The sequence below is a fragment of the Neolamprologus multifasciatus genome, chromosome 11 (assembly GCF_963576455.1).
Source record: "Neolamprologus multifasciatus chromosome 11, fNeoMul1.2, whole genome shotgun sequence".
Taxonomy (NCBI): Eukaryota; Metazoa; Chordata; class Actinopteri; order Cichliformes; family Cichlidae; genus Neolamprologus; species Neolamprologus multifasciatus.
In genome coordinates, this window is record NC_140449.1 from 22,746,901 (window position 1) to 22,762,911 (window position 16,011).

At 39.5% G+C, this 16,011-nt stretch overlaps 2 protein-coding genes across 2 annotated transcripts; one reads left to right on the forward strand and one right to left on the reverse strand.

Annotated features, from left to right (window-relative positions):
• The first annotated feature begins 63 nt into the window (after nucleotides 1-63).
• LOC146508464 (tumor necrosis factor receptor superfamily member 11A) lies at nucleotides 64-10,594 on the forward strand. The gene is made up of 8 exons (XM_085176505.1): nucleotides 64-687; nucleotides 831-956; nucleotides 1,729-1,875; nucleotides 1,988-2,081; nucleotides 2,488-2,564; nucleotides 5,819-5,929; nucleotides 7,811-7,939; nucleotides 9,063-10,594. The coding sequence occupies exons 1-8, from the start codon at nucleotides 630-632 to the stop codon at nucleotides 9,239-9,241; spliced, it is 921 nt and encodes a 306-aa protein (XP_085032631.1). The 5' UTR covers nucleotides 64-629; the 3' UTR covers nucleotides 9,242-10,594.
• Nucleotides 10,167-14,041, reverse strand: rbp5 (retinol binding protein 1a, cellular). Its single transcript, XM_085176507.1, has 4 exons — nucleotides 13,616-14,041; nucleotides 13,050-13,234; nucleotides 11,422-11,523; nucleotides 10,167-10,593 (listed from the first exon to the last, which is right to left on the reverse strand). The coding sequence occupies exons 1-4, from the start codon at nucleotides 13,965-13,967 to the stop codon at nucleotides 10,540-10,542; spliced, it is 693 nt and encodes a 230-aa protein (XP_085032633.1). The 5' UTR covers nucleotides 13,968-14,041; the 3' UTR covers nucleotides 10,167-10,539.
• Between the last annotated feature and the right edge of the window lie 1,970 nt (nucleotides 14,042-16,011).

Below are 16,011 nucleotides of genomic sequence, written 5' to 3' on the forward strand. Positions count from 1 at the left end.
AGGGTGACTGTGGAGCAACAGGAAGACAAACCGAGCCAAAAGCTTTTCAGCAGCTTTGCACTTTTCAACTCAACACCGATCCTTTGTCAGCGGGACAAATATTGTATTGAAACAATGGTGACAGGATGAAAGGAAAGGGTGTAGTGGATGAAGGAAATATTCCTTTGTGCACTTCGAGTGCCAAAATCAGCATTTAGTCCTGTAGCTACAGTACGGAAACACATTTACAGTTAACATCATACTGAGAAGGCTAGTACAGGAAGGAAATGAGGAACGAGACAGAGATACAGAGAGGCGAAGGGGGAGAAACAGCAGATGAGGGTCACTGGGGCTTTCCACTGTGTAGGACTAGAAAAGACATGAGAAGTAGGTAAGACCGAGTGAGGAGGGGGAACAAATCAGAGACAGTACGTCAGAAATAGAGTGGAGGCAGATGAACCTGAGCCGCAACTGCGTGATCATCAGAAAAGCCGAGGCGATCGACAGAGTTCACTTCTGGATTTTATCTTCTGAGCTACGATACCGATTTAGCCAATTTTCAGGTATAGAAACAGGTTGAAAAGACGCAGGCTTTTACAGTTTAGAGAGTTTACACGCAGGTGGAGGGCTGTTGACGAATAGGATACAAAATGTGCAAACAAGATCAGTTCGAGTCTAGTGGGAGATGCTGTCAACGCTGTAATGCAGGTCAGTGAATACGACAATGCTTCAGTTCCTCACGTTTCTCCTCGGTTAACAAACTTTCTTTACAGGCTGCACAGCATTCTTCAAAAACCACATTTTCGTTAACCAACGTCTAATATACAAGTCTGTTTGTTTCACCTTGTCAGGAGAGTACATGAAGACAGCGTGCGATGGCACAAAAGAGACCGAGTGTGCCAAATGTGAATATGGGTTCTACACAGACTCTCAAAATCATGTGGAAAAATGCCATCGCTGCAGGCAATGCCTTCCCAGTAAGTTACACAGGCATACACACAGCATTAGTCTTAGAAGCTCAGTCAAAGAAACACAGAACCACAATTCAGTCTATTTCTAATAAGAATACAACGATATAGAACTAGAAAGACCGTATTTGAACTCTACTATGCAAAATACAAAAAAGCTAGGAGTGCTGCTTTCACAGCCAAAGAAAGAAAGAAATATACTGTTGGACAGCAGGAAACTGCGCAATAATGATGTTGCAGATTGTAAAAGCTGATGGCTTTTGATATCTATACTTATGGAGTAATAATACCTGCTTTGCTGTTGTTTGTCCAAGTCAGCACCACATGCTCACAGATCCACTTCTTTAACATCTTCTTTATTTCTCACAAGGGGTCATTTGACTGTTGAGGTTTCTTTGTATTTTTGTGTTTTTGCAGCGTCCAAAAGCGTTTTGTGGCAACTGTTGTTGTCATTTGGCGCTATGTAATTAAAGTTCAAGGGAAAATTGAATTAAACTAAATTTCCATTTTGAACTAACTGTAAATCCCACAGAGCTTAGCTCAGATTTATGTTAAGATAATTGTGTTAAGAGACCATTTTAAGACAATAAAGGAACTTACATTTTCAAGTTCAACACTTTCAAAATGTTTCATAGCGCAGAAACTGTGAGGTGGGTTTTCACTGTTCTTTATGTTCAAGCCACTTTGACACTTTGAACTGGAGATCAACGACCCCCATCTATACACACACACACACACTTAAACGCAAAGAAAAAAAAACGTTTCTCTCCTGCTCTTTCAGGTATGAAACAGCAGACACTCAATGAATGCAAAGCTGAAGCAAACACAGTGTGCAAGTGTGTGTCAGGTTTCTACTGCAACAATGCTGAATGTGAACACTGCATGCTTGTAACCCGCTGCCAAGTGGGTAAAGGGGTCAAGACTCCAGGTAACCTTGAACTATAAAAATCATAATGAATGATAATTTTCTCCAGTGATGTTTCACATTCTTAGCTAAAGTGCCACAAAGTCAGGTGAATAAATTTCACTCCTCATTATAGGCGACGGCACGAGTAACGTAATCTGTGCTCCATGTGGAAAGGGGACCTTCAGCAACGTAACAGATTATGAGTCACCCTGTAAACCTCACACCAGGCAAGACTGCATTACAACTATTATCATTGTTATTATTATTATGTTATTATTAAATCTGAAGAACTGTGTGTTTTAGACTGTGAGTGAATTAGTCATCCATTGACACAGAGCAGAAATTAGTCTCTTGGTTTCGGTTGGTGCCCTCAGTCTACAAATTCGAAACGTACAACATCCCACATCCTACCTACTGTAAATATATTTCATCCAGACTGTAAAAATTGTGCTGAAACAGTTTCCCATGCTTGTAGGAGGCCTTTTTTTTTTTTACATCCCTTTAACACAGATTTTGTAGCAAAAGCTTGTCCAGTTTAAAAAAAAAAAAACTATAAATTGCGACTTTTATTATTTTATTATTATTTATATTTATTGTGTTCACCTGTTGTTGGTGGTATTTTTTTTTTTTTAGATGTGAGGACTACGGAAGAGTGCTGAAAACTCCAGGAGACGATAAAAGCGATGCAGTTTGTGGAAACTTCAAATCTGGTAAGTTTCTGGCTTTATCAGTGTTTGAGATCTTGTTAAAAAAAAGAGAGAGATGGAGTTGTCAGCGGATGCTCTTATGCCGAGTGATTCACTGAGTTCCTGTTGACGTTATCTTCCTGTAACATGACCTATAATTAAGAAAGGAAGTTGAAGATGTACTGATGCAAAATTACTAATATATACATTTTTCATGTAAAATTAAAGTAGTAGCTATAGTTTAGCCCACTGGACCTCAATATTGCTCTAGTTCACGCTCACTACATCTATAGCTTGCCTTAAAAACCAAACATCATATCTAGTCAGAGGCTGCGAGCGGCAAATAACACTAAATTAATGTGCCACTCAAGCAGCCTCACAGTCAGCCAGCGTAAAATTCCAACAACTAAATGCGAGACAAAGAGTATTTGTGTGATCCATTCAACTAATCTGACATTTTGATCTTCAAGCTTAAAAAAGAAATAAACTCTAAGAGCTAGAGCGGTTGGAAGGTGAGTGGTACACTCACAAACTTCTCCAGTCAGTTTGTTGAAGTAAGATGTTCTTCTTGAGCAAGTAATATTGAAGCCTCAGTTGGGTCTTTGTGTTGGTGTAGTTCTCTGAAGAAACATGAGTTTAGGGCAGATACTTTCAAGGCACTGACAAGAAGAGAGTAGTACTTGTTAGGTAGCAGAGTGCTGTGGTGTATGGCCACATCAGTAACCCTGTAAGGCTGTATTTAGGTATTAATTTTTGACCTGTTAACACCCTGATGTTAAGAACGTATATTGCTTAACTAGCTCACCACCTTAGATTTTAATTTTAGAAGGTTAAGAGGTGCTTAACTTTCTTTCGGAAACATCTAAACCACAAACTGAGCCTAGCATTACTTCAGGAAGGCTACTAAGCTGAGCTCAGCCCACAGTCCCAGTAGATCAGCTGATAACGGCTGATCTTAATATCAGCACATGTCAGCTGACACTCTTCTGTGCTTCAAACTGACAAATCTTAAGTAGGGTGTCCTATTTAGACTGCTTTAGCCTGTTTATAGCTGCAGTGTGAGCTATTTTGCAACCCCAGCTCCCTCTTTTCACGCTACGTCTGACTCAATTCGTGTGATGTTTGTTGTAATCGACGTTAGTTTTGTTCTTTGAGGGGGTCCTGCTGCTGCTCTTTTCACCGTAGGCTTTCCCCATCTGAGCATGGAAATGCAGAGAAGTCTCAAAGCAGAGCCACACCACCAAATATAAGTAATGGCATATGGAGATAGTCATTTTTCTTTTGGCTAACGTTTTTTGGATTAAAAATCAGTTTGATGGTGGTGTCAGCAGAAAACTTCAAAAACCATCAACGTTTTTAAAATACCTCGTGTGAACATCCACATTACCGCGAAGCTTATGTGGTCAAAATGATTTTGCATACGACCCCGCCGAGCCTTATTTTTCAGTGGTATTTCTTTTTAATGAAACCAAAGGAAGACATTCTTTTGCTTCAGTACTAAAAACAAATTCACCTATCAAAGTCACTTCTGGGAAAGCATGAAGCCACATGCATTGTTTAACAGGAAGTGTTTTTGTGAGGCGCACTGAATTTTGAGCAGCTAAAAAAAAAAAGAGGGGGCAGCAGAAGTGCACAGACAAAGAATACAGACATACTGAAATGTCTAAATATACTCCAGACAATGAATCAAGTCACAAGGTCCAAATATCCCATGAGATGACTTCTTTTAACTACTGTGATATTTGCTGGGGTGATACTGAGAGGGGGGTGGGGATGTTGAAGACGGTGAAGACTTCCAGTGTTTATCACATTTTAAATATAGTCATGTTATGCAAGCTTTAAAGCCTACTTTCAGGTTTCATAAAATGCATATTTTGCCCCTTAAATACTTATTTCCATTAAATTGAGTCAAATCAGTAGTGAAACTCACACATAAGTCTAATGTTGAAGTCTAAATTTAACCTAAAAAGGTTTAAATTAGAGTCCGATTTACCTTTTTCATATTCTTATGTAGAAAAAACAGCATAAATTATTATTTAATCCAATATATTTTAAAATATAATAGTGTATAACTCTATAATGCATTGCTGCATTACCATAAAGCTCCTACAGGCTGTGGAGGGCTTCCCAAGATGCACTGAGTGTTTCTTCTTCACTCCCCTCTTTTTACTCTCAGTGTTTATACACCACTTTGTGTTTAATGATTAGTTTTCATTCATCTCTGGCTCTCCTCCAAGCGTGTCTTTTGTCCTGTTTCTGCCTGCCGTGGCAGATAGCTGCCCTAAGCCAGGCTCCTGTTAAAAGGGAGTTTTTCCTTCCCGCTGTCACTAATTGCTTGCTCGTGGATGGGGAAGTCATCTGATTGTTCTATTACCTTATTTGGCACCATACATATAAAATTGAACTGAATTGAATGATGAAGCGGCTTAACCTGCTGTGTCCGGCAGCCTCGCCTCTGTCAGTGCGCCCCAGGGCAGCTGTGGCTACAATGTAGCTTGCCATTGCCAGTGTGTGAACGTGTATGTATGGGTGAATGACTGAATGTAGTGTAAAGCGCTTTGGGGTCCTTAGGGACAGAGTAAAAGCGCTATACAAATGCAGGCCATTTACCATTTACCATTTTACAGTCAGTAAGTGAATGCTTGAAAATATATTGAACTGACGTCTTGGCTCCCTCCCTTAAATAAAACTGAATTAAATTGAATACATATAATTTATATCTTTCAAAATATTATTTTAAACATGTATTCAACATATAATCAGCAATGTGATTAACTAATTTGTGAGTAATATTTATACAGCACATTTAGATCTTGTGATATTTTGTTGTAGATATCATTGCTTTATGAACACAGTACGTAAAGCTGTATGTTACAAATGATTGGACTGTTCTGAAGTGGATTGCGGCCATTTATTAAGTATTAATGCTGCTTAGACATGTTGGCACTTCACCAGAAAGAGTTTTCTTTAAGTGAGCTTCCACAGATCATGAGTCACCACCTGCAAATTCAAAAAGAAATGCATATAATCTTTCACTAACAATAATCAGTCTTTTTATTTCTTTGATAACGTCAGAAGTTTCTCCTCGTCGCAGTCATTTCACTCACTACCTTATTAATGAAGAAACATGAGTCGTAATCAGTAATCACTCCCTCCCACTTTAAGTTTCCCAGAAGTTATATTACGCTTGTGAAAATTTATTGTGCAATCAGGTGAATAACCCACTGTAGATGTACCCGGCATGGCTCTAAGAACATTTTCTTCTCGTTGTTTTCCAGATTGTCACTGGATGTTGCCAGCAGGTTTGTGGTCAGGGCTCGTGTTGACCGCAATCGTCATCGTGTTGATTTTCATCCTCTGGAGAAAGAAATGCAAAACGTACAATGCAGGTGTGTACGAGGCGTCACTCGGATGGGCGTTTGCCACTTTTTCTCACACTTGTTCTCATAATTGTCTTCCTGAAGAGGCGGCAAAATGATGTGCGTGTAAGCCCACCCACTGGCAGTAACTACTCATGCTTTAAGCCACAACAATGAGAGGGTACTGGCTTTGAAGTCTTACAGTTGAAGGTCACTGCTTATCTCTCTCAAACATGGCCTCCCACTGTTTCCTTGCAGTGTATTAATAACAAAACTTCAGTGAAACCTAATATTACATTTGCAGACTGGATTTTTTTGAATATTAAAATGTGATCTTTCATGTAAAGTACGTTTAATTTCTCCTTTTCTTTTCACTTGAAAAGGATATGATGTAGTTGAACTCTCTGACAGATTACGAGCAACAGCCGAGTCTGATGCTCGAGAAGCTTTAGCGAACATGACTGTCTCAATGAGGAAACCACATCCTGTACATATTCAGGCTGACACAGTTATTTGGTGTAATGTGACGCACTCTTCACGGGCAGACAGCTCATACTGAGAAACAATTCCTACGTATGTGGCACAGTCACACAACTTATTATTTTGGCTACCCTTGTATTTCACTGACATTTCTTTTATTTCCACAGAAACAATGTGCTAGTACTGGAAATCACTGATGAACTCACAGAATATAATTATTGTCTTAGAGAGCGTGTGTGCTGTTTTGCTAATATTACAGGAAGGGGTGTGTGTTACTTTTAAAAGCACCAGTTGTTACTCTTTGTACAGTCATGTGGGAAAAGTTTAAGAGTGATAAGGTTCACTTTGAGACAGTGATTCTGAGCCAATAAGATCCTTTGATTTCATGACATAATGCCTGTATTTTCCACATATCTGCACGTGGATATATCAAAGGCTTATTACTAGAGAAATGACCAAAATGCAAGTTTCCTTTTTCATAGCCTCATAATATCCTGCCATGCAAACAGTTTCAGTTTTATCTTCTGAGGTTTGGAGATACTTATCTTTAGGATTTTTGCTGCCAGCTCAGTACAGTAGATGGTATGAATATGTATATGTTGGTTTGTGCAGCTCAAAGTTTTGTTTTCTAGTAATAATTTATTGCTATGTTTTTTTCAGTATGTGATATAAATTGGAAGTTTCTCTTTGCTCAGAAAGTTTTTTTCGTAATGCCACTTGTTTGAGTCTCGTTTTAGAAACACTTCAGAGTAATTATAGTTTTGAATTTATTTTAATTCTGTGGGTTTTTATTTAATCAGTCGTTTCCTGAGTCTCGTTACAGAGTGGTTATTTTTATTGGGGTGTATGTTGTTTAAAACTGTTTGTTTTTATTATTAGTTTTCCTTTCTTTTGTTGTGAAATGGTCAGTATTAGTCAGGGTTTAGTTTACAGCAGTTATTGCAACATGCGCAATTATCTCACAGTCATGTAGAAACCCCGGTCTCAGTAAACAAGCGGAATTAACACGTCTTCTCGAGCTAGTTGTGTTGACAAACTGAACAAAGTTGACAAAGACTAAAAGTGGATTTAAAAAAAAATCAGTAACCTGCTTATGGCTAATGTTCTGTTTAGTCTCGGGAACTCTAACAACGTTGGTTTGCTTGTCTGTATCTCAGAGCTGTTCGGAGCTGACTCAGAACAAAGTTCACACAGATGGTGAAAAGACAGTGAAGGGACTCAATGTCGTGACTCTAATGACCAGTGTCTGGTGTTTTTTTACATGGAGGTGCTTTGGTCAAGCTCAACCCCTTGGATTTTGGGGGTTTTGGGGAGGCTTTAGTGCCATCTAAAGTCCAACTGGTGGAATTATTTGTATGTTTTGTGCATGTTTGTGAGCATAAAACTAAAATGCCTTTTTTTTCTTGTGATTTGTTGATGTCTGTGTGACAGCTCGATCCAGTATTTGTGTTACTCCGGTAGCAGTGGTTCCAATTCCAGATGTAATGCCTCGAGAGCAGCCTTCTTACTGCCAAGAAACCTGCATCATGCCCGACTGCAAGTTACCAATTTTTAACGAAGGTGAAGAATCACATCGACTCTTTTACATCATTTACACATAATGTTACAGACTTGTTCTCAAACAGCAGGATTTAAGTTTGAAACAAAGTCACTGCGTGCAACAAAAGTGCCCCAAGACTTTTGTGTTGGTGCAGCAGTCCACTTGTTTAGGCTCGAAAATCATTTTCTGTAAAACATTTTCACCCATATTTAGTGCCATTATAATACCTTGCTCACATGCTTGGCTTGTTGCACATTATTGTTATTAATTTCACTATAATGATTGTTTTTCAACACTGTATCTACTCTAAGCACATCCCCATAATGCCTAGAACAACTCAGTTATCTCTCCACACACACTTAGTGTTTGACATTGGAATTAGTGAATTAGTTGCAGAAATACAAGAACAATGTATGTAAATAATAAATCTCCAATGATCTCAGCTTAATTCAACACCTAGGTGAGACTGTGGCAGCCTTGGTTGATAATCAAAACAGCATTTCCCCCTAAAATCGTCAAAACACGGCCTTAATTCATGTAGGACAAGCCTGCTTCATCTATGCTGGGGATGTGAAACTCTTTTTATATCGCAGGCCACATACAGCCGACTTTGATCTTATGTGGGCCAGATGGGTGAAACTACAATTTCTGTCAGTGTGAAAAGTTGAACTACACATTTAATCAATGAGATAACTTAAAATAGGACAAAGAACCACAATTTCAACAGTATGACTCAGTTTTTCTACATGGTAAAGGAGTGCTGCTCTGGTGTTACCGTGAGTTTTTGAGCTTGGATCGTGAGAACGCGCATAAAATTACACAACTCTAGAAATCAATTATTTTGGTGTATTGTGAATGGCCATGAGGGAGGGTTTTATGGGTAGAAAAGGTCTAAAAGCTTCCAAAGCCATCCAGTGGGCCAGATTGGGGTCTTTCCTAGGCCAATTCTGGACCTGGGGTCTTATGTTTGACACCCTTGATCTATGTGACACAACACTAAAGCTGGATGCTATATGTTGGTCATTTCTGCAGTTTCTGAGGAACTCATTTACATCAATCTTACAAACATTGCAGCTCATAAAGTGCAAAACTGCATTTCCAGTGAGGAATGGTCACACTTAATGATTTTATCATTCTCCTCAGATGATCCTTTGGTCATTTCCTGCACAGAGGACACCTTGAACACCAGCCACCCCATAACTCCACTGAAAGCTTCCGTTTCCTTTGTCGAATCCAGTAACACGAATGGAAACGCGAGTTACTGCAACAACTTCTTCAGGTCGCAATCCGAGCCACAGGAGGACGAGTACTGTGGGACATAATCCAGTCTAACGGCTTACTTACCCAACCTCAGACCCTCACTGGATCGGAGACAATGCAGTTCTTTTCAAGACCTTTAAACCTTTTTAATACCAAAAGAGAGAGACTGGGCTCTCTTTCAGGTCCCTTGAAGGTTGACTGATGCCACCTGCAGGACACTCATGAGAATTTCCTCTCAAATGAAGTGACATTTCTGTGCTGTCCTGACCACACAGCTGAAAAAACACTGGTTATGCACAGTGGTGCCCTGTTCTCAGGAATAATCTGAAATGTTTTGTTTTTGTTTAGTTTTGTTACTACAACAATTCTCACAAAATGACCAAAACAAATTAAGTGGTGATAGTAACAAACAGAGCCTAATATAGTTTACTTCTTTAAGCGAGCCAAACTGACGCAGTGCGTGACATCATCCTTCATCATCCCACATCCTGCTGCTGCTATGAGTATTTTTGAGCAGCGGGAATAAATCCTTCAAAAATAGCATCATTTCCACCCATTTCAAAAACATTTTTAGGTATCCCGATGACCAAAGGCTTTTTCTTTGCTTTTAAAAGATTTGCTTTCTTTATAGGAACAAATCGTATAAGATAGTGAAATCAGAAAATATATGAATCTTTGTAGCTTGTAGCTTTTCCTTGGATTTGTTGATAGTGGGAAATCTACTGCTATCCTGACCGTTTAATGGAATCTGTATATATTGAGTTGTTTAACTTATATTGTTCCAACTTAAGTCAGTAATTCAGATTTGAATGTATTGTATATGTAAATCATTATAATGCACATGAACACACTGATTCAAGTTTTCCTTTCTGCCATGCAGCACACAATAAATAGTCGGCTTCACATAGACTTTGAAGCAGGGAATAGGAGGTTAAAGGCAGTTTTTTTTTGTTTTGTTGTTCCTTTACTTGTTGTTGTTGTTTCCTGTTACTTTTTTTTTTTTTACTTTGGTACTTTCTGCAAAAGTTCAGGGCTGCAGTTCATGAGTAAAAATGACTTTAGATATGAAGCAGCAACACTCACAGACACACACACATTTTGTATAATTTAAGACACGGAATAGAAACACGACAGATGCATGAATTATGACTTCTTTATAACATTGTGCAATATGGGGAAGGAAGCAGTCATTCTGCTAAACTGCTCTCTTCTCTTTGTTAAACCCATCAAACATATTCAGTTCATATTCTGTTTTCAATATTCAGTACTGCTGATTATAATAAAAATGCTATAAACGTGACTCTTGTACCGGCTACTTTGTTTTAATAGGATTATTCGCTGTAAAACATTTCCTGTGACTTCAGTTTGCCTTCTTGAAGACTTGCTTGGCTTTGATTCCTTGAACTCTCATCTCCTGCAGAGAGGAAGTGGAAAAGACGAGAAAAAAAAAAAAAAAAAAAACACGAAGTGAGAGGGTGTAAATGAATGGTGAGAAACAACGAGAACATTTGGCACATTAAAGACGAGCACAAAACTGGGATTGTGTCCAGGACACCATTTCCACCCCACCTCTCTCCTTCTCATCCTTTGACCTCGTAATCCGTCTTCTACTCTCTCACCATCTATTCATCAGGTCTTTTCAGCCCGCTCTCTACTTTCCTCCTCCGCCTCTATATTAGTCCCTCACTGTTCCCTTCCCCCGCTTTGTGTAACCTCTAAAACCCACCATTATAAGTCTCGATCCTAGCTGGCATTTCTTTCCCAATTCTCTCTTGAGTTTAGCATCAACAACACATTGTTTTCTCCCGATTGCAACAAAGGTATTAAAAAAACCTCGTGAGAGCTTTTTAGCGGAACAATGTAGATTGTTTGAAAACGTAACCAGTAATGAAAGATAAGCTATGAGCTTGAACTGTTTGAGCTCAAAAGTGCCTCTGAGCTTCACTCCATAAAGACGTGCATTCAGGGCTCCTCTGCCTCCTTTGTGTGTACTCCTTTGTCAGGTCGTAGTTTGGCCTTAGGCGTGTACAAACTCCACTGACCTCTTAATAAAAACCTCTTCACACAAAGACGGTAACAGAATTAGCCAATGAATAACTTCTAAAACTTGCCTTATTTGAATACCCTCCCTCATTTAGCATATCAATTTCTCCATCACTTCCCTTTAAGCTTTCATTTTCCTTCTTCCCTCTTCCTTGCGTTCTCTCTGCACTGGCCTCTTGTTCCCCTCGTACATCCTTACCAAATGCAGCTTGTCGCCCTCCAGCCAGTGCGTCCAGCCTCGTCCCTCTTTCTCGCCTCGCTGTACACAAACCAGATTGTCTCCGTCCCAATCTACTGTAGTCTGTGTAACCACAGAGATGCCGTTAGTGTGAGACATTAGCATGTAAAGTAGCTCACTCAACGCTTAGCCACACAGAGACATGAAGCTTTGTGCAGCGCAAAGAGGGGAGACTAATACAGTGATCCGTGAAAGGTCATGAACCCTTATATATAAGGGTCACGAACCCTTCATATATATATATATATATATATATATATATATATATATATATATATATATATATATATATATATATATATATATATGAAATATACTTCATTTGTTCAAACATGTGACGAAAAACATCAGATTTTTATACAAGTGGATTTAAGTTTAAAATTTATATGTATTAGATTATTTAAGTCTGACTCTGGTTTGTTCGCTGAGAAAAATGATCTCTGACTGGAAAAAATGAATGAACCTTTGCATTTTTTTGTATCATGTAGACAGCAATGACTACAAAAAATTTATTTTACATCTTCATTCTTCTTTACCTCACTTTGATGGGGGATCTTGTGAGTTTGAGGCCATTATCTTGTTGTATGACCCACATTCTCGTGGGATTTAGTCCATGGACCGGCATTCTGTCACCTCCCTGAGAGTTTGCTGGTATCATTCAGAATTCATTGCTTCATTAATAAGAAAAAGACAACTAAGAACAGCAAAATAGGCCACCATCAACATGTCCTTCATTTAAACCGGTTTCTCATTTTATACCAAAAAGCTCTGCTTCAATATCATCTTTACCTGAATTATAGTTTAGTGTCCTGGTTTTTCAATTAGATCTTTTGCAACCTGCAAATGGAGATCAGCAGCTTTCTTCTGGTAGCCCGACTCCACACCCCATTGCTGTTTAAAGTTCTGCTGATTGTCACTGTTAGAGAGGCCTTTAAGTTTTTGGATGTTGCTCCTGGACTGATATTTGTTGGTTGACTACACCAAGGGAGGGCAACAACAACCTATGATTTCCATCATTTGTCTGACTGTGTTTTGGTGTAGACCAAACTATTTAGGGGTGGTTTTAGACTTCACAGCCTGATGAGCATCAGCAAATCCTTTTCTGAGGAGCCGCATCTATTCGGGCTGTGATGTACATTCGTGTTTTGAACATCTGACCTTAGATTCCCGTCCCACTCACACCTGATCATCATGCAAAGCAATGAAACCTTACCCAGTTTCACCTTGGCAAGTGAAAATACATTACATATTTTTCCACAGCAGATCTGCTTTAAATGCTTATGTGACAAACATATTTATTTAGAAAAGAGTTCACAAACTTTCAAGCACAAGGTCTCCTCCTATCTTGGACCTTTTCAAAATCATTGTGGAGTTAATGTACATTACTGCAATTCTTAAGCCCTCCTCTAAACAGCAAGTAGCAGCTATGGGGAAAAAAACTCAGCAGGTGTGCTGACTTTGTTTGAACACTAAGCGTGCAAATCAAACTTGTATAACAAGTAATGACTTAATAAAATCAATGTAATGTTAAAACTGCGTGCATGTACAAACATGCCGATGTGCACATTTGGAAAAACCAAAACACGTACCTGACACACACGGCCATCCACTGGCCCAAGGTCCTCAGTAAATTCTTTTCCAATAGTGAAATCCATGTTGAAGTTCTTGAAGGTGGTGACTGTGCGGATTTTCATGGCTCCTGTGGCCGGGTCATGGGTGATCTCTTTAGTGGGCTTCAACAGACAGACGATCTTTCTCAGAGCAAAATTAATATCTAAGAGAAGAAAGCATGAGCCACAGTCTGTTACTTAAGTAAAGCAGATTTTTTTTTGTCTCTCACACACACTGCAGGCAGAGGGGACACACAGTGTGAGGGAGTGAATGGGTCCGGGGTCACACAGAGGACAAGGTGGTGATTTCATTACACTAATGTGCTTCAGCAAATAAAGATGCTCCTCACCATTAAATCAGACACTTAAGGTTACCTTTTAAAGTAACCTAATGGCAACGAGTCAGTGAACATATGAATACTTAAAAAAATAAAAGACATGAAAGATTATTGTTACATTGGAGGGTTTTAACTGCACATCTGTTACAAAAAGCAACGCACTTGAAGATTACAAAAGTATTTAAAATGCTGTATAAAGATTTGTACCCAAAGCTTCGAGGTAGGAATCCATATTCTCCTGTTCCACCATATGATAAGTGCCGCTGTAATTAGGTTTTGCCATTTTTTTTCTTCTTCTTTGTTCTTTCCGAAACTCCAGAAATCTCCGTTTTTCCTCGTTCTTGCTTTTCCTCCAGTCCCGTGTGGATCTCACAGACAAGCTGCGGGTTCCTGTGATATCACTTTCAGTTGCGCAACGTTTTGGACAATGGACCCGGATTTGACGGGAATGCGCGTAAAATGAGTGCTGCCTGTTGCAGATTGTTGCTGGAGTTTGGTGCTCGGTTATGCTGCAAACTTCTCCAAATATGCAACTCTGGTGGTGACTCACGCTCAGCATATGCAATCGTTTCCAGGGAGGGAGCGGGACCCTTTCTGCAGGACCTCATGTAGGGGGAGGTTCATTCATCTTTACTAATGCTTTTCTCAGAGGGATCAGTTGCAAGCAGAGGCGGCGCTTCGGATCCCAGACATGCAGAGGGTTGGTCGATGCACTAAGTAAACGGGTATGCTCGTGCACTAGCAGCTGAGCAGCACAAAGTCAAAGCGAGGAACAAAGAGACATCAAGGATAACCTGATATGCTCATTTCCAGCGCCATCTTTTATTCTTTGACCATACTAAAGAAGTTTTGCATGTTCCGAATGGTCCTTATTTACTTTGTACCGGCCTTGGTACAGACCTCATTTAATCATTCCTCTCAAAAAGGCTGTTTTCTCCTTTTAAGCCAGCTTTCCTCTGATTGGCTGGTTTTAATGAAAGTCATCTTCAGTACACATGGCTAACTCTGACCCTATTTATACAAAAGAAAACTCACAGAGGTTTTTCATGTTTTACTGATTGATGCTTTTGTAGGTGTTTCCTTGTTGGCAGCCTCCCAACTGGTACTGATGAAGTTTAGTATATATAGTATACAGTGTTGGGGAGTAATGGAATACATGTACCGCCGTTACGTATTTAAAATACAAAATATGAGTAACTGTATTCCGTTACAGTTACCGTTTTAAAAGGTGGTATTTAGAATACAGTTACTTTGTTGAAATAAATGGATTACACGGCGGTACTTCCCTGTTTCATATTGTGGCGGGTCAGGACTGTTTGGGTTTTGTTTGACAGTTACGTTCTGTAGTTCCAGGCGGCAGCGTTGCAGTTGCCATGGTTACAGGGTGACGCTCTCGCTCTGCGTGTTTCCTGGGTGAGAGAGGCCTTTTTGTTGTTGTGCTAAGCTAATAGGCAGAATGCTACCGGAGAATGTAGCATCATGGGCGGTGTAGTCCGTGCTGCAGGGAGAATGGACTGCCATACCCGTTATGTGTCTGTGAGCGCGAGGTGGGAGAAAAAGGAGAGTCGAAAAGTATGAGTTGTCATCGAGCAAAAACGGGAGCTGGAAGCTTGTAAATATAATAATAACCACTGCAGCCAAGAAGAGTGCCTGACGAGCCCAGTTGTAAGTAAGCTATTAAAACTCGACTGTACGCTTTGTTCGTGTTTTCCTCCGAAACAATAAGTTCCGTTGGAGCAGCCTTTCAACGCCTCTCTCTGTCTCTGGCAAGCAGAGTTGACCCAGACAACAAAGTAAAGCTATTTTTCAGCTACGAGCCCGGTATTAGTCAGAGGTCCCTTTACTACGGTTCGGAGCCGCGGACCTTCAGTAATAGTAATAAATCACACAGCAATAGTACATTCACGTAGTTGTAAAATTCATGATAATATGTTAAGTAATCCAAAGTATTCAGAATACGTTACTGTCATTGAGTAACGTAACGGAATACGTTACAGAATACATTTTAGGGCATGTATTCTGTATTCTGTAATGGAATACATTTTAAAAGTAACCTTCCCAACACTGATAGTATAGCAAGTTTTGTTACGCCAACAGGTGAGAGGCAAGAAAACAAGTTCATAGTTAACCAATGAAACATTTTAAAGGGCCAGATTGTGTCTCTTACCTGTGTGCCTTCTTCTGCTTTCTCCCAAGGGTGTTCCATCCAAAAGAGTTCCCAGTAGAGGTGGGCAGATCAATCCAAATACCTATAGTATCAGTACCAACACTGGATTGAACTAGTTCATATACTTGAAACATGCACTATAAAATGTCTGAACGTTTTTGTGTCTATTTTATTTACAGCCTATAGCACATTTAAACAACTGAAGTTGACCCAGATCACTTTTAAATTCCAGGTCAAACTCAAAATACCTGAAAAGATGAAAGGTGTGTTTTGTTTTATTAAGTCATTATTGATTCTGATTCAGTGGTTGCTACAGTTTGTTCATCTCATAACAGTGATTTATCTTATATGTCATGACACACTACTCTCCTCTACAACTGCCTTGATAAGTTAAAAGTATCGGTGCTGGTATCGCCAATGCTGGGCCTGTATTTAC